Consider the following 15,662-nt stretch of genomic DNA (forward strand, 5'->3'; position numbering starts at 1 on the left):
TTTCACTTTTACACGGTGGACGACGAGCGTGTGTGATGGTCTAAGTTAATACTTCGATGTTAATCAGACCGCATGGAGCACTACGTTTTCGGTTAACAATTATTACAAACTTTCACATAAGGAAAAGTACTATACCAAAATCGGTATAGTTTTAATGCTCTTGCGTATACTTTATTACTGTTGGCTAATGTTACGACTTCATTCTAGTTCGGTTGTGTTGTGCAATTTTATGGCGTTGGTAATGATATGTTATACAATTTGATAAACGGTTAATTAGCTTTCTTAACGAATGCCTGGACATATACAGGAACGCAATTGTGCTACTTTCAATCGTTTCAATGGTCTATTAATGAAATTTGTTTTCTTTTTAATCCATATTGATACAGGTTCTATATGATTTTTGTTTTAGGCATAGGCCTCCCCAAACTCGCGCCAAGCATCCCGGTTTTCCGCAATCCTAATCCAGCCTCGCTGGCAATCTAGGTAGAACGTCGGTCCAGCGGATCAAACCTATGAGTAACCGATCCCATTATAAAAAGATTACTTATAAAGCAAATCTGTCAAAAACAACTATTTGAAATAATTAATTATCAAAAGAGGGACACACGATTTTTGAGAGCTTATTACAACTTTTTTTATTTTACTTTTATAAAATTACACACTTAAATTTAAAAAAAAACACATATACTAAAGTGGAATATAATAAGATAATAATGTAGCGTTTTTAGTTGCCAAATTATCAAAGAAATTGTACGGTCATTATGACAGTAAATTTACTTGTCAATCAAATGAATCAGCAATTGTCATAAAAATACCATCTATCTTGAAATGTCTGGCTGTGACACTTATTTTCTCTTTTTATAGGACAAGTATTTATCCATGACTTACAAAAAAGAGTATCCAATGATTCTCAACTATAATAAATCAATGCGATGACATTTGTATCACTTGAATAATTTTTGCTCAGAAATGTTTTGCAGTGTAAATATCACTCACTCACTCACTTCAGCCTATTGCAGTCCACTGCTGGACATAGGCCTCCACAAATTCGCGCCAAAAATGGCGTAAACTCATGTGTGTTGCCCGTAGTCACCTGGGCAGGCGGGTTGTGACCGCAGGGCTGGCTTTGTCGCACCGAAAACGCTGCTTAGTGTAAATATGCATAATAATAATTAATATATTTTTATTATAAGGAAAAAAAAACAAGTTTAATTTACAAGAAATATCGGATACTGTATTGTATTTATCTTTCTGTCAAGACGTTGCATAATATTTCCTGTTTATTTAGTTGTAGTGAGTGGTCATAATGCTCAGATCATAACTAAAAAAAATGTAAAAGCAGGTCAATTACCAGTTAAACTCTAGGAAGAGCCGTTACTGAAATCATCAGTTGTCACCGGTAGAGTATTCAACATTTCATTATTGTTAAAAATGAGTATTTAATATTATATGTTGCTATCAAACAAAAGACGGGTTACAAACAAAAGCAAAATTCTAAATGTTTTTGCATCAGTTCTTATCCGTTCATTTGTATTTTTATTCGATTTTTTTACATAAATTAAGAATGTAGAGACACAATAGAGTCCACAAAAGTGTAATATTTGAGCATTTATCAAACATAACTTTAACTTAGCTTTATTTTAACATTTACTTGCATTGATACGTAAGGATTAGATTTAGGATCTTACAAGAGCTTAACTAAAATATATCAAATATTTTAACAAAGTCCGGTAAGGTATTAAAGAATATACAATCATTATTTAGAAAACGACGAGGAAATGTAAGTAAATTTCATAATAATCAATAAGCAAAACTAAATTCCAATGAAAAAGAAAGTATTAACATCCGTAGGTCATAAGTAATCGTTCCACGTTGTCGTGGAAAGTGAACGATTCAAACTCGGTGAACGAAGGTCACGGGCATGGAATGAGTAATGAGGAGGAAATTACGCGTTGAATGGCAATTTAATTTAAACACAGATTAAATATGTGTAATGTACGTGTAATTCATTTTTCTTTTTTTTAAGTTCATTGCATGTAGCCAGTATAAACATGTTTTAATTTATATTTTCAAATTTTTCAGTCTAAGCTGTAGTAAAGTAAAACACCTGTAGACACCTATTTCTAGGCTAAAGCTTATACTTATACAAATACATTACATTGCCTTAACTCGTTAATCTGCTCCATTTCATTCACTGTAGGCTACACCTAATAAATTATCTGAGTATAAAAAACAGTTTTTTTTTTCGATTAATGAAAAAATAATATTTCTTTTACGGTATCCGAGTACATATTCCTATAAAAAGTGGGCTCTATAAATTTTCAACAACGAATCCAATACGATTTAAACTAAATTATATTCATTTATTTACTATCGGAAGATAGGTCTAAAAGTTTTAAAATTTTTGTTTACGAATATGTAAATCGTAAGATATGACCCTTAATTAATTATTCTATCAGATGACATACAAATGCAATTAAACATTATGCATGCAATATTACGCAAATGTATCACTTTATCGGTACAAAGGAGCGTTTAATCGTTGTGAAGTTCCCACACAACTTTGTTTTTGTAACTTTGAGAATAAAACTAATGTGCTTTTGTACAATGGCACTGTACTAATCAATCGGTGTATTTTGTAATAGAATGAAATTAGTAACAAAAACGAGTGTGCTTTAGACCACACGATTGAAGTAAAATTTACCAAACCTAACTTTCTCTTTCTATCTTTCTAAGTTATATCTCCCTCTCATCTTCCGTTCGCCTCACCTGATCACACTTTTCGTAACGCTCTCGTCACACATTCACCAGCTTACTCCCCAAGTCAAACGTGCGTCAAGATGTATTACGTCAAAAAATATTAGCGAAAAAGCGTTTTAAGTTTTTATCTGTATCTGTATATTCTAATATTATAAAGAGAAAGATTTGATTTACAGGCTGTTTTCAATAATCTATCTATTTCTGGCTTTGCTTACTAGCGATAGATTTTTGACTCACTTTGTATGGAGCTTGTGACGACGCATTTTAGCGCAACGGTCACAGCACCGGTTTGTGAATGTTGCGCTGGCGGTTGCGGATTCGATCCCCGCACATTACAACGATTCGTATTGGCTATACAAATGTTTGCTGTGGTCTGGGTGCTTGTGCAGCCCTTGTGGGTCTCCCCACCGTGCCTCGGAGAGCATGTTAAGCCGTCAGTCCCGGTTGTTATCATGTACACGTGATAGCGATCGTTACTCATAGGTTGTATATCGTGGGGAATATAACCGCCAACCCGCATTGGAGTAGCTCTGATCCTTCTTCTGCATGGGGAAAGGGGCCTATGCCTAGCAATAGGATGTTACAGGCTGAAGCGTCAGCGTTTAAGTTCCAAAATTCTATCTCTAATAAGCAAATTAGATATTAGAATTAGAGACATTGAAATTGGCTGTTAGTGTTTGTTTGTAATTGATAAACGCATAAACTGCTCGATTGATTTTAAAAATTCTTTCACCAATATAATGTCATGTTACAACAGGCTACGTTTTTAACAGAAGAAAATGGTCACGTGGTTTTCGAACGGTGAAATTCGTGTAATCCGGGCTAAGAAAGGACGGAAAGCTAGTTACACATACTGATGAGAGTGATAAAAAGGGCCTGTTTCACCGGTTCTTGATAGAATTTATGTGGAACACAAGTTATGAATAACGGTTAACAGGAGGTAAAAAGACTATTAGGCACAGCGCAAAGAAATTTGTAATAAATAATAAATTAAAGTTGAATTTGGTGCTGAACAAGAAAAATGTACCATAAAATTTTGTCTTTTTAATACCGTCAAACATCAGATAGCTGTAACGGTAATCGGTGCACAGTCCCTTACTTTACATTAATAACGATTTTAAAACTTAGAACATTTATGTAACGAACTTTAACGAATTTTACTTTAAAAATTCTTTTAATAGTTGGAATGTCTTGCGCATTAATCAAAACATATATGGATATTTTTATTAAAACTATAATCTTACACTTTAGAGTTTGCGAATTTTCTAGATGTTGAAAAAAAATTGATTTAAAGTCTTCGTTATTAAAATAAAAAATAATATAAAAAATTTACATTATAAAGACTAATGATGCAACTAACATTGCTAAACATTAAAATAATACAAACTAACATTACAAAAAATTACGATAAGTATGGATTGCTAATGAAATTAATAAAATACTTAAGTAATAAGTATAGAATATAAATTAAAAAAAAAAAAAAAAAACAAAAAAAAAACAATAAATAATTTGTTATAGATAAACATAATGGGAACACAAATTTATTATGAATTAATAAATTATAATAACGCTGAGAAAGGTAGCTCAAAATCTCCTAATAGAATAAAACATTCAGGACATCACATTATGATTTTTAAAATGACGAGATGAAGATGCTTTTCAAGCCTAACTGAATAAAGTTAATTTTGGTTTTGGATTTCATATAACAAAAATGTCTGTGGTATGTCTGTACGTGACAGATCTCTTCATTTATTAGAAGAAAAAAATATATAATTGTAAAAAAAAATTGACAAAAAATTGTGATTGTCTTTGCAACAAGTATAGAGACCAAAACTGTTACTTTTAAAATTGTCGTCTTTTTGTCTTTTTGTTTGGGTCGGTGTTTCGCAAAATAATGTAGCACGAAAATGGACGCAGTTGCATAGCTATGAACATGGCGATCTAGCTTAAAATCTTGGGTAAGTTTCATGTTTAAGTAAAATCTAAAAATGGAATTTACTCTATAAAGTTAAAAACTGTTCTAGTGAAATATTGAGTGAAATCATAACAAAGTCGTTTTGTCCACACATTTACTCGTAAAACCTCGGTGCGCAACTATTATAATAATATAAGGTAACATTAAACGCTTGACATAGTTATCAAGAACGAGGTTATGTCTATAAATTATATAACATCGCGTGAGAAAATCAAGGAACAGTATGTGCTACTGGCAAAATATATATAGGTAATTAGAATAAAAGAAACACTGCCAGTGGGTGAATTACCTTGTGTCACGGAACTTTACATAGAGAAAGCATATTTTACATGTGCACACATTTCATTACTATATTCGTAACGATGTGAGAACCTCAAATATTAGCTTGTTCTTTTGGTTTCTAGAAAGAGTTACAATCATATGTGATGGTCTTGAAATAATATTTACGTTTTGTCTCTATTGGAAGTCGGCTACAACTTAACTGACAAAATTAAATTAATGTATAGAGAATATTTTTTAATTATGTTAATGTGTGTATTTATTGTGTGCATACGTGTGCGTGTGTGTATGCGTGTGTGTGTTCGGGTAGAGTAGTAGTGCAGCGATTGCATTTACGACTGAAATCTCGACGTAAACTAAAGACTGAGACAATTATGTATAGTTTACACACATATTTGAAGTGTTCCGCGTGATTGTGTTTATATTTTGTGTATTTTAGTGAACATACACTTACGTACTAGTGAGAAATGCCAAAAGTGATCTGATATAAATATTATTGAAGAACATTATAAAAACACACACGGATTAAAATTTTAAATAAAATACCTTGAGCGCATTACTCGAATATTTTTTTTTTAAATAATGATCGAATTTTAATTTAAAGGCTAAACGTTTTTGTATATAGAGTGTTCGACTCTCATCAGCGTTCATTCTAATATGAGATTCTGTATCTGTTCTTCACATTCCACGTAAAAAAAAAATCTTAGACCTTTTCTAAATTTTATATCTATTTAATCAACAAAAACGGACTTTTTAACGTGGAACGTGATATATTTATTATTATTTAAACAAAATATTAATTTAAAGTATTAAACTTTATTGCCGTAGTACGTAAACGCATGTTTGTATGTTATTTGTACAAATTAAGCGTGCGAATACGCTATACAAAAGATTTCAACGCGTTCGCTAAAAAACATTTTTAGATCTAATTACATTGTAGTATTTTATAATTTTTTGTTTTTTCCATATTTACATTACCCTAATTATTTATTTTGGCTTACTATTTGCACAGTATTCAAATGAAAAGGTTGTAAATTGTACAAAAAAGATTTTTTTTATTATTAGCGCCCGTTACTTAAACGACACACTACGAAACTAAATACAACAGTACTTATACATAGATTATACACTTATATACGGTACTTATATTTCATCACGATTTTTATTAGGTTATTTATAATTAAGTTACGAGATCACAATCAATGATGATTTCACTCACTCAAGTTATTATTATAATTTTGCATATTGCGTTTCATTTTATGTTCAAGATTTTTATTAAAACTATAAACCTTATCATGATTTAATTTTATATTTTATTTAAATTTAAATAATTTTTAACTGCAGTCATTTTTTATGTTTATATTTATGTACCTTTCTTATTTAGGTTTTTAGAACAGTTTCAAAGCTATCTGAGTATTTTTATCACTATAACATTGGTAAAAATAAATATTTTAAAAAGCTAAACACATTTTATCTTATATGTTATTTAAATTATGCTTAGAATATTATAGTTACCACGTTTTTAGTACAGTAAATGTCTATAGAGTCGTCTAAAACTATTTGTATAAATATTGTACGAAAAATTCGAGTTATTTTTATCTATTTCTACATAACTATAAAACTGAATGATCGTCATATAATTAATATTAAAATATTTTTATATTTATTATTTTTTTTTTATATATATTTTTTTTTATTTTATTAAAATCTTTCGACAGTAATTTTCCGATAGTGGTGCAATTTTCAGTTGCGAGGTGGTGTTCCCGCATTACATTTTATAATTCTATTAAACAATTAACATTCAACGTTCATATAACAGCGATACTTTATTATTATTAAACTGATACCTCTATTGGTCACTAGTCACTAGTAACGACTGTCTCAGTTACCGTTTATATTGTAAATAAATACTGCACAGACTAATTGTTCTAAGTCACATATCATGCACTAATGACAGTACAACGAATCGAAAAGTACAATACGTAATTTTCATCGGTCCGATAACCGAAAAATTTTTTAGGATAACAACTTTTATTTTCATTCGAATACGGTACATTTTTATTTGTTAGCACATTTCGTGAAGATGAAGCATCAGTATGTGTTTTCTCGGCGAATAGCTAGAGTGAAACGCTGCACGGTCGCTGAACATTACGCGAGTCGTGCAGCTAGTTCAAGTAAATTAGGACTATTTTCAAATGAAACCCGTACTTATCATTCGTGTTCAATTGATTCATCTTGTGTAATTATCGAATACATTTTTAATAAATGCCTGTCAATATTTACACGTTCTGTGTAACAAAAAAACGAGTTTACTTTAGACCACACGACTGAAGTAAAACTTCTTTAGAACCTACATTAATATCTGAAACATAACTCTCTCTCTTTTTTTCTTAGTTCAAAATTTTATATATCCCTATCTACTTCCGTTCGCCTACCCCAATCACATTTTTCGTAACGCTCTCGTCACGCATTCACAATGTTACTCCCCCAAGTCAAGCCAGCGTAAAGATAATTTACTTCAAAAAAAAGTTTCAGAAGATTTAAGTTTCTGTTCACATTCTATATATTAATAACTAACGTTATCAACGACGCGTTGACGCAACGGCTACAGCACTGGTTTGTGGCTGTTGCGCTAGCGGTTGCGGGTTCGATCTCTGCACACGACAAACATTTCTATTGGCCATACAGATGTTCGCTGTGTTCTGGGTGTTTGTGCAGTCCTTTTAGGTCTTCCCATCGTGCCTCGGAGAGCACGTTAAGCCGTCGGTCCCGGTTGTTATCATGTACACCTGATAGCGATCGTTACGAGTACTAATAGTAGGGAATATATCCGACAACCCTCGTTAGAGCAGCGTGGTAGATTAAGCTCTGATCCTTCTCCTACATGGGAAAAGAGAAGAGGCCTATTGCCCAGCAGTTGAATATTGCAGGCTGAACCGTAGCGTTATCATAGTTTCTAATAAACTCCGACAGTGATTTTAAAAAATATTTTTTTTATTGATATGCTAGTAATCAATGCTTCGAATAACCGTCAGCGATAAAATACAAATATAACAAAAAAAATTATTGTCAAGTATATCATTTCTCTATTAAAAAGAAACACCTACGGATTATGAACGGAAAAGGGATTACCGTTGTGCGTCCATCACGGGAATAGAAAGATATCAATAAGGTAAAATTAAAGTTGTCATATGAATCAGTATACGTAACGTTACTATTACCAAGATTTGTAAACACTACGTGTTTAAAAAATGTATTTAAAAACAAAATTTGTAAGTGTGTTTGCTTTTCCTTCCGAAATTCTTGACGCTTCTTTTTCAGTAATTATAATATTTTGTATACGTTTAAGGACCAGTTTCACCAGATGTGGATAACGCTATTTGACGGATGACGATACAAATAGACTTTGTCAGCAGGAAATAGAATAGGCCAGTAGGACCTGTTTCTCCTTAATTAATAAACTTCAACTTTAGGATTAATATCTGCGAATAAAAATATGTCAAGTACCTACGCATAAATATTTTTTTGGAAATATTTCTATTGTATACTTTGTACTTATAGCTATATATACAAAAGACAGTTAAAAACTTATTCCTTTATTTTAAAACACTCTTACAAAAAATAACACAGTAAAAGTTATAAAACAACAAATGTTTATCCCATTTAAAAAAAAGGGGATGTTCTCAGTAAATCTACGCTACAAAAACCTGTACGTATTATTATAGCAAATATAAGTATACTAATATATTATAGCAAATATAAGTTACCACTTCTGCATAACTTTCTGGGCAAATGCTGGGAGGTGGGGCGATTTCCTCAGGACATGCGAGATGCAAATATTGTTACATTGTATAAGGGGAAAGGTGACCGCGGCGATTGTAACTCTTACCGTGGCATATCTCTTCTTAGCATCGTTGGCAAACTATTTGCAAGGGTCATGTTGACTAAACTGCAAAGTCTTGCTGAACGGGTATACCCTGAGGCCCAGTGTGGCTTTCGCTCTGAACGGTCAACCACGGACATGATTTTTACCCTTCGGCAACTTCAAGAGAAGTGCCGAGAGCAGAACACGCCCCTGTTGATCGCATTTGTTGATTTAAACAAAGCTTTCGATACGGTGAGTAGGGAGGGGCTGTACATCGCGCTTAAGAAAATAGGATGCCCCCCAAAACTGCTGAAGCTGGTGAAATCTCTCCACGATGACACGAAGGGTACCGTTATTTTTGATGGCCAAATGTCCGACGCTTTCGACATGCGAAGAGGAGTTCGCCAGGGCTGTGTGTTGGCACCCACTTTGTTTGGCATATTTTTCTCCTTGCTGCTGAAAGTTGCCTTTGGTGATGCACAACAGGGAGTTCACCTACACACAAGAGCGGATGGGAAATTATTTGGTACCGCCCAGTTGAAATCTTCCCGTAAACGAGAGATATATCGATAGTCTGCTCTATGCCGACGACGCAGCCTTCGTGGCGAAAACTCCCGGGGAGCTTCAGACTTTGTTGGAAAAGTTTGCATACGCATGTTCGCTGTTCTCCATGTCCATAAATGCAACGAAGACCGTAATTCTAGCGCAGGGCTACACCTACCAGCCTTCTATCTTGCTGGAAGGCGAACCCTTGAAAGTAGTCGACAAGTTCTGTTACTTGGGGTCAACTGTGTCGAACAATCTTTCCGTTGACGGAGAGATTGATATCCGCATCGGCAAAGCGGCCACGACGTTCGGCAGGCTGCGTACAAGAGTGTGGAATAACAAACACCTTACCGCAAAGACTAAGATGATAGTCTATCAAACTTGCATATTAAGCATACTCTTGTACGGAGCCGAGACCTGGACGTCGTACGCCAAACAAGAGCGAAGACTTAACACTTTCCACATGCGCTGTCTCCGTAGCATACTTAACATCACGTGGAAGGACAGAGTAACGAATGAGAGAGTGTTGGGGATTGCACAGCTTCCTAGCATTGTCGCTCTCCTCAAACAGAAACACCTGAGATTGCTGGGACATATACACCGAATGAACAGTGCGCGTTTGCCCAGACAAACCTTATTGGGCCAAATTGCGTTTGCAAAGCGTAACGTGGGGCGACCTATGCTGCGTTTCAGGGATTGCGCTAAACGTGACATGGTTGCATTTAACATTGATCGCAACTCTTGGGAAGACCTAGCATCGAACCGCAATGAGTGGCGGAAGACCATCTTCACGGGTTGCGGAACCCACGATAGCACCTGGTTCGAAGACCTGGCTCAAAAGCGTGCCAAGAGACACAATCGCGAGGGGGCTCCTCCACCGATGAATCCCCAATATGCGTGTCCAAAGTGTGGACGAATGTGTCGTTCACGGATTGACTTATTTAGCCACGAACGGCGTTGTCGCATAAATAACACAGACACTGATTAAATCATCTGTCAAGATGTTACAGGCCTTATACTACTATAAGTATATACAAAATACATTTGTTATTATATTACATTACTGCTATGGGACATGACATATTGCGTATACGAGATTTGCATTGTCTTAAGGCCTCATCTCTCAGCCTGTCATCATAGGAAGTCACAATGGTCGCCACGGTGCATGCGCTCAGATATATCCCATTGTTTTGATAAATAGTAATAATGAACGCGGAAAACGTTTAGGCCTAGTTTTTCTGGACCACTTATGTTCCATAGAAAATTTTCCACAAACGTAAAAGATGTCGTAAAGATAAATTAAATTGATATGATGTAAAGTAAAATAAATTACGCATAACAGTATATTTAATGAAACTTATGTAATAAGTAAAACAGTGTTATTTACATAACAAATAACATTATAAATACGTTACTTACAAAAGTGTAGCTACGCTGTATAGCCTTATGTAACTTTCGTCTTATTTTCTAAATTATTACAATAATTAACTTGTTAACTTATTAAATAATGGTTAAGGAACCTTAAGAGCCATTTCACAATTTTACGCTCTGCAAGTTTAGGTAAATTTGGTCGCATCGCGCGAGTCGTACAAGCCGCGCGATCTTTGTGCTAGTACGTATAGTGTGACAACCAAAAGACCATCGTGATCATTTTCTGATGTATAATAAAAATTATAACTATGGTATAAAATGTTTTTTACATAATTAATTTGTTAAAAATTTCAAGTATGTTATATAACAACAGTCAATAAATTTAAAATAAAATTAAAAAAATCAATTTTATGAAACAATTTTTTTAAATTGATTTAGTTTTTTCAGTTTACGAATGAATCTAATATTTACGATATGAATAAAAAAGCATTTAATGACATCGACACCGACAAACATATTAATTAACAAATAACAAGACAAACAGATTGAAATGCCTATTTGTATTGATAGTGTGAGAAAAGAAAATTAAATTATACATTTGTTTACAGAAATTATCATTATATTATTTTACAGTCATTTTCGTAATATGTTTATTTTATTTATATTTTATTATGAAAGTATCAAATGCGTTTTATCCGCTATAACAACAGGCGCTTGGCGCGTGTGAGCGAAAGAGACGGCTGCGCAGAATTTGGCGTGGACCTTACCTCTAAGAGCGCTAGCGCTCGACTGATTTACTGGGCTTGATGCGTGGCAATATATACTATCTTTTTATTATTTAATATAAAATGTATTAAAAATAATTACATCTTTTAATTATTTTTTTTTGTATTCCTTAATGATTTAAGTTTACTTTGATGAAGATAGTTCGTTAAAATTTCTTAGTTTTCTAAGAGAAATATCGCTTTTAAAATTGTACTTATTTGGAAAATATTCGTAACTTTAAATTTTTTTTTATCGTTTAATAGAGATACAAATGGAATAAAAATCTATGATAGTGGACAACAAAATTATATTCCACATATTATGATATTTTTTTAAAATGGTTTCAACGTAGAGGTTATTGAAAAGTAGGACTTCAAAGTATACATTGCGACCGTTTACCCAGGGAGGAGGCTGATGAAAAGGTTAATAATTTTATACACATAATATAAATCGAAATTCTGATCTGACTATGGACTACAACAAAGGTTGCTCTATTATATTTCAAGAATATAAATTACATTATTGCATCCAACACTGAGATTAACGACGTCAAAATATTACAATTTCGCGGATTGTTACCGATTTTTGTGAAATGGCTCTTAAGTACGCACAACTAATGCGAACAAAGAATTTGTTTTACAAATTTATAAATTGTCGTGTTTCGCTTTCTCTGTCATTATTAACCGGATATTCAATTAATACTGTCGACGTAAATTCCTTTATTTTATTGTTAGGGGAGGGTGAGGGAATTGCGAACACCTAAGGAAAAAATAAAATAAAACGAAACCAAATTAAGTTATCAAAGTTATTTATTAATCAGTCTTTAGTTATACTAATCAACCTTACGTTTTTATAATCAACAGTTATAAATTTTTGAATTTAAACAAGTTATAATAAAAAAACTAAACATCTGGTGTTCGGGATTACCCCACATGATGTGGGGTAATTACGGATACTGAGCGGGGTAATCCCGGACACAATCTAACTAGCGCAAAAATCACATAAAAAGCCCTTCGAAGTGCTTTTCCCATTTGTGCACTTTTCATGGGCCCATAATCTACATTTATTACACATTATCCAGTCTTCGGTGATTGGTTGTACATATTTTTCTTTACAGATCAGACAAAAATACTCTTCTTCATTCTTCGATTTGACTTTTTTATTATAAATTTTTTTGCATGCATCATTTTCAAATGCTTTCAGATTCTTCACGCATTTATTACTTCTATTTTTACTGTTAATCTTTTCATTGACGCTATTTTGATGCTATTTTTTCTTTCTTTTTTGTTCTTTTTCTTCTAAAGCATCTTTCATGGGGGTGCTGGTTATTATAATTGAATGCCTCTTTCTAGAAGTATGTCTTGTTTTAAGTTGTGATATTTGGGGAACAGTTACAATTTCCTGAAGTGGAATTGATTCGTCCAACTGACATACTTGGCTGAATGGCTTTATCAACTGAGCTTCAGGTGTTATAGGTCTTTTCTCTTTTGATAATTGTGTTTCCTCATCCTCTGGTGGTTGAACATTTGACGAGGGTATTGAATGAGTCTCAGGCAATGTCGCTTCTATGAATTCTTCATCAAATTTTGTTGTATCTAATGGCCAAATACCAGCTGCCCGGAACCCACTTGCTGCTTTCTCAATATTGCTGATCCGATTGAAGGCTTTAGTGAAAAGTTCAACGACTTCGTACTGAGTAATCCTTTGGCCGTGGATGCCATGTATAAATCACATTCGCGGTTATATGCAGTCTTGAGGGGTCCAAAGTATGTTAAATCCAGAGGTTGCATTCGATGTGACGTATGCGGTGGAAGAGATAACAGTATAATTCCATTCTTGCGACAAAGCAGATAGCAAGCAAGGCTAACGTGACTTTCGTGGTTATCTAAAACAAGTAGAATTGGTTTTTTAACAGATGGCTTTGCATTTGAGATAAAATGATGTAACCAATCAACAAAGAGGTTTTCATTTATCCAACCCGAATCGCTAACTGCTGCTATCATATCAGAATTGCCTCCACGCAACAATTGAGCATTCATTCTTTTCCTCTTAAAAACGAAAAACGGAGGAATATAATTCCCTGAGGCACTGAATGCGCAAACAACTGTTATTGTAGTTCCTTTTTCACCACTAGATATCATACCGACTTGCTTTTGGCCTTTTGGAGCTAGTATCCTGGAATTTCTCTGCACGTTAGAAATGCCGGTTTCATCAACATTATATATGCGATTGGTATCAAATTGATATTTTGTTTGCAGTGATTCCAAGATATTGAAAAACATTTTCACTTCTGTTTCGTTAAAGGCAGTGATTCTATTAATGGAAGTAGACTCAGGTCTACGAAGTGAAATATTAGGATTCCTTTTCTTGAACGCGTAGAACCAGTCCTTACCTGCCATATGGGTTTTTTTGTCAAAATTGTGCTTTAAATTATTTACTTCGGCAAATTTGAAGGCTATTTTGCGGACCATCTCAATAGTTAAACCATAAAATTGTTTACTGCATTTCAAAATATGATCCACTAGTTCAACTTCTTGTTCTTGAGAAAATATAGCCTTTCTTCCACTTTTTGGAGTCTTCATACTTTCTTGCTTAAGATAGTCATGTATAGTGCTTTTTGGTACAGAATAAGTAATAGCTGCCTTTCCTATTGAAAGTCTTTTATTTCTCACAGCTTCAATGGCTTTCTCTAAGTCCACTAATTTATATTTAGTCTCTGTCTTTCTTTGGTAATTTCTTGGCATCTGAAATATTAATTTATATTTAATAACAATATCAGAAATAACGTAGTAATTGGGATAAAAAATAATTATTAGGTTTATCAACTATCTCTATACCAAAATACACTTATTTACATATCAGTGAAATATTATATATATATATATATATATATATATATATATATATATACACACAATATGTATTTACAATATTTAATAAAAGTTCAGCACTCAATACCGTTTAGGGGTAACTGCGGACGTTCGTATTTACCCCACCTCAATCGTCCGCCATTAACCGACTCGCCCAGAAACGCAATATAAATATTTTATTTGAGGTTAGAACCATGCGGTGCATGATATGAGTGCTTTAAAACGTTGTTCAGTTAGGTGTTATTTCACAAAAAAAATCATCATTATCCTATATTTTTTGTACAGTAAAAAGCATGCATCCAATTTTACACAAAAATAAGATGTAATTATTGGAAATTAATCAAGTTAACTTACCTTGAAGCGCGAGAGCCTCCTCACTTAAAGATTTATTGTTTGGCACTGGCTGCAAGATCGACTTACGATTGCGTCAATCAAAATATCTACTGTCCTGTTCTAACACGCTTAGACCTGCGCGTCCGCCATTACCCGCTGTCCGTGATTCCCCCACCCTCCCCTACTCAAGTAAATTCTTCGTCATCAAAAATGCTTGATTACCTGTCAGTTACCTGAGATTAGTGAAAAATTACATTTATATTTCCTATTTGAGATTAAGTAATATTTTACGAAATATGCAAATTACTAAGGCGTATTATATTTATTTATTGAAGTAAAACTTTTTTACGCGCGGTCGACTTAGTGAGCAAGCTGGTGAATGCTTGACGAGAGCGTTACGAAAAGTGTGATCGGATGAGGCGAATGGCGCAAGAGAGAGAAAGGTGCGAGCACACATTTTCTTTCTGTCTTTCTCCCATAACCAATTACGTTTCGTATATCTAAGACACAGTGCAGGCCTATTGCTAAAGATGTTTTACTACACTTGTGTAGTCTAAAGCACGCTCGTTTTTTTTGTTTTACAGTGGTCACTATAAAATTGGTACATAGATCAATCATCATCATCATTTGCATGTTTTATAAAAGTAGGGAAAGGTCTTACAGGAAATATTTAATCAAAATTCAAAATGTATGACCCATGGTTTCAATCACTTTCGATTAAACATAATGTTGAACACCATGACTAATACGAATTGTAAGGGATTACGTGCCTGTATATGAATTAAAAGCACGTATCACAACGCAATCGTTAGAAAGTAATACTTCCATAATTACTTGTAACATTACTACTTACTACTAATCTCTCTAGTACATAAAGTTTTGAGAACTCGTCAAATTA

The 15,662-nt window shown here is 33.5% G+C and overlaps 2 protein-coding genes across 2 annotated transcripts; one reads left to right on the forward strand and one right to left on the reverse strand.

Moving 5' to 3' along the window:
- The first annotated feature begins 9,035 nt into the window (after positions 1–9,035).
- Positions 9,036–10,413, forward strand: LOC123661811. The gene is made up of 2 exons (XM_045596750.1): positions 9,036–9,225; positions 9,476–10,413. The coding sequence occupies exons 1-2, from the start codon at positions 9,036–9,038 to the stop codon at positions 10,411–10,413; spliced, it is 1,128 nt and encodes a 375-aa protein (XP_045452706.1).
- A 2,414-nt stretch (positions 10,414–12,827) lies between these two features.
- Positions 12,828–14,914, reverse strand: LOC123661812 (chaetoglobosin A biosynthesis cluster protein C-like). Its single transcript, XM_045596751.1, has 3 exons — positions 14,900–14,914; positions 13,509–14,305; positions 12,828–13,263 (listed from the first exon to the last, which is right to left on the reverse strand). The coding sequence occupies exons 1-3, from the start codon at positions 14,912–14,914 to the stop codon at positions 12,828–12,830; spliced, it is 1,248 nt and encodes a 415-aa protein (XP_045452707.1).
- Between the last annotated feature and the right edge of the window lie 748 nt (positions 14,915–15,662).

This window comes from Melitaea cinxia, chromosome 17 (genome assembly GCF_905220565.1).
Source record: "Melitaea cinxia chromosome 17, ilMelCinx1.1, whole genome shotgun sequence".
Lineage (NCBI taxonomy): Eukaryota > Metazoa > Arthropoda > Insecta > Lepidoptera > Nymphalidae > Melitaea > Melitaea cinxia.

Coding starts and splice junctions, on each gene's coding strand:
- LOC123661811 (XM_045596750.1), top strand. CDS start 9,036: ATGATTTTTACCCTTCGGCAACTTCAAGAGAAGTGCCGAGAGCAGAAC. Junction 9,226..9,475: donor TCTCCACGATGACACGAAGG/GTACCGTTATTT, acceptor CCGACGACGCAG/CCTTCGTGGCGAAAACTCCC.
- LOC123661812 (XM_045596751.1), bottom strand. Junction 13,264..13,508: donor GAAAACCTCTTTGTTGATTG/GTTACATCATTT, acceptor CCACGGCCAAAG/GATTACTCAGTACGAAGTCG.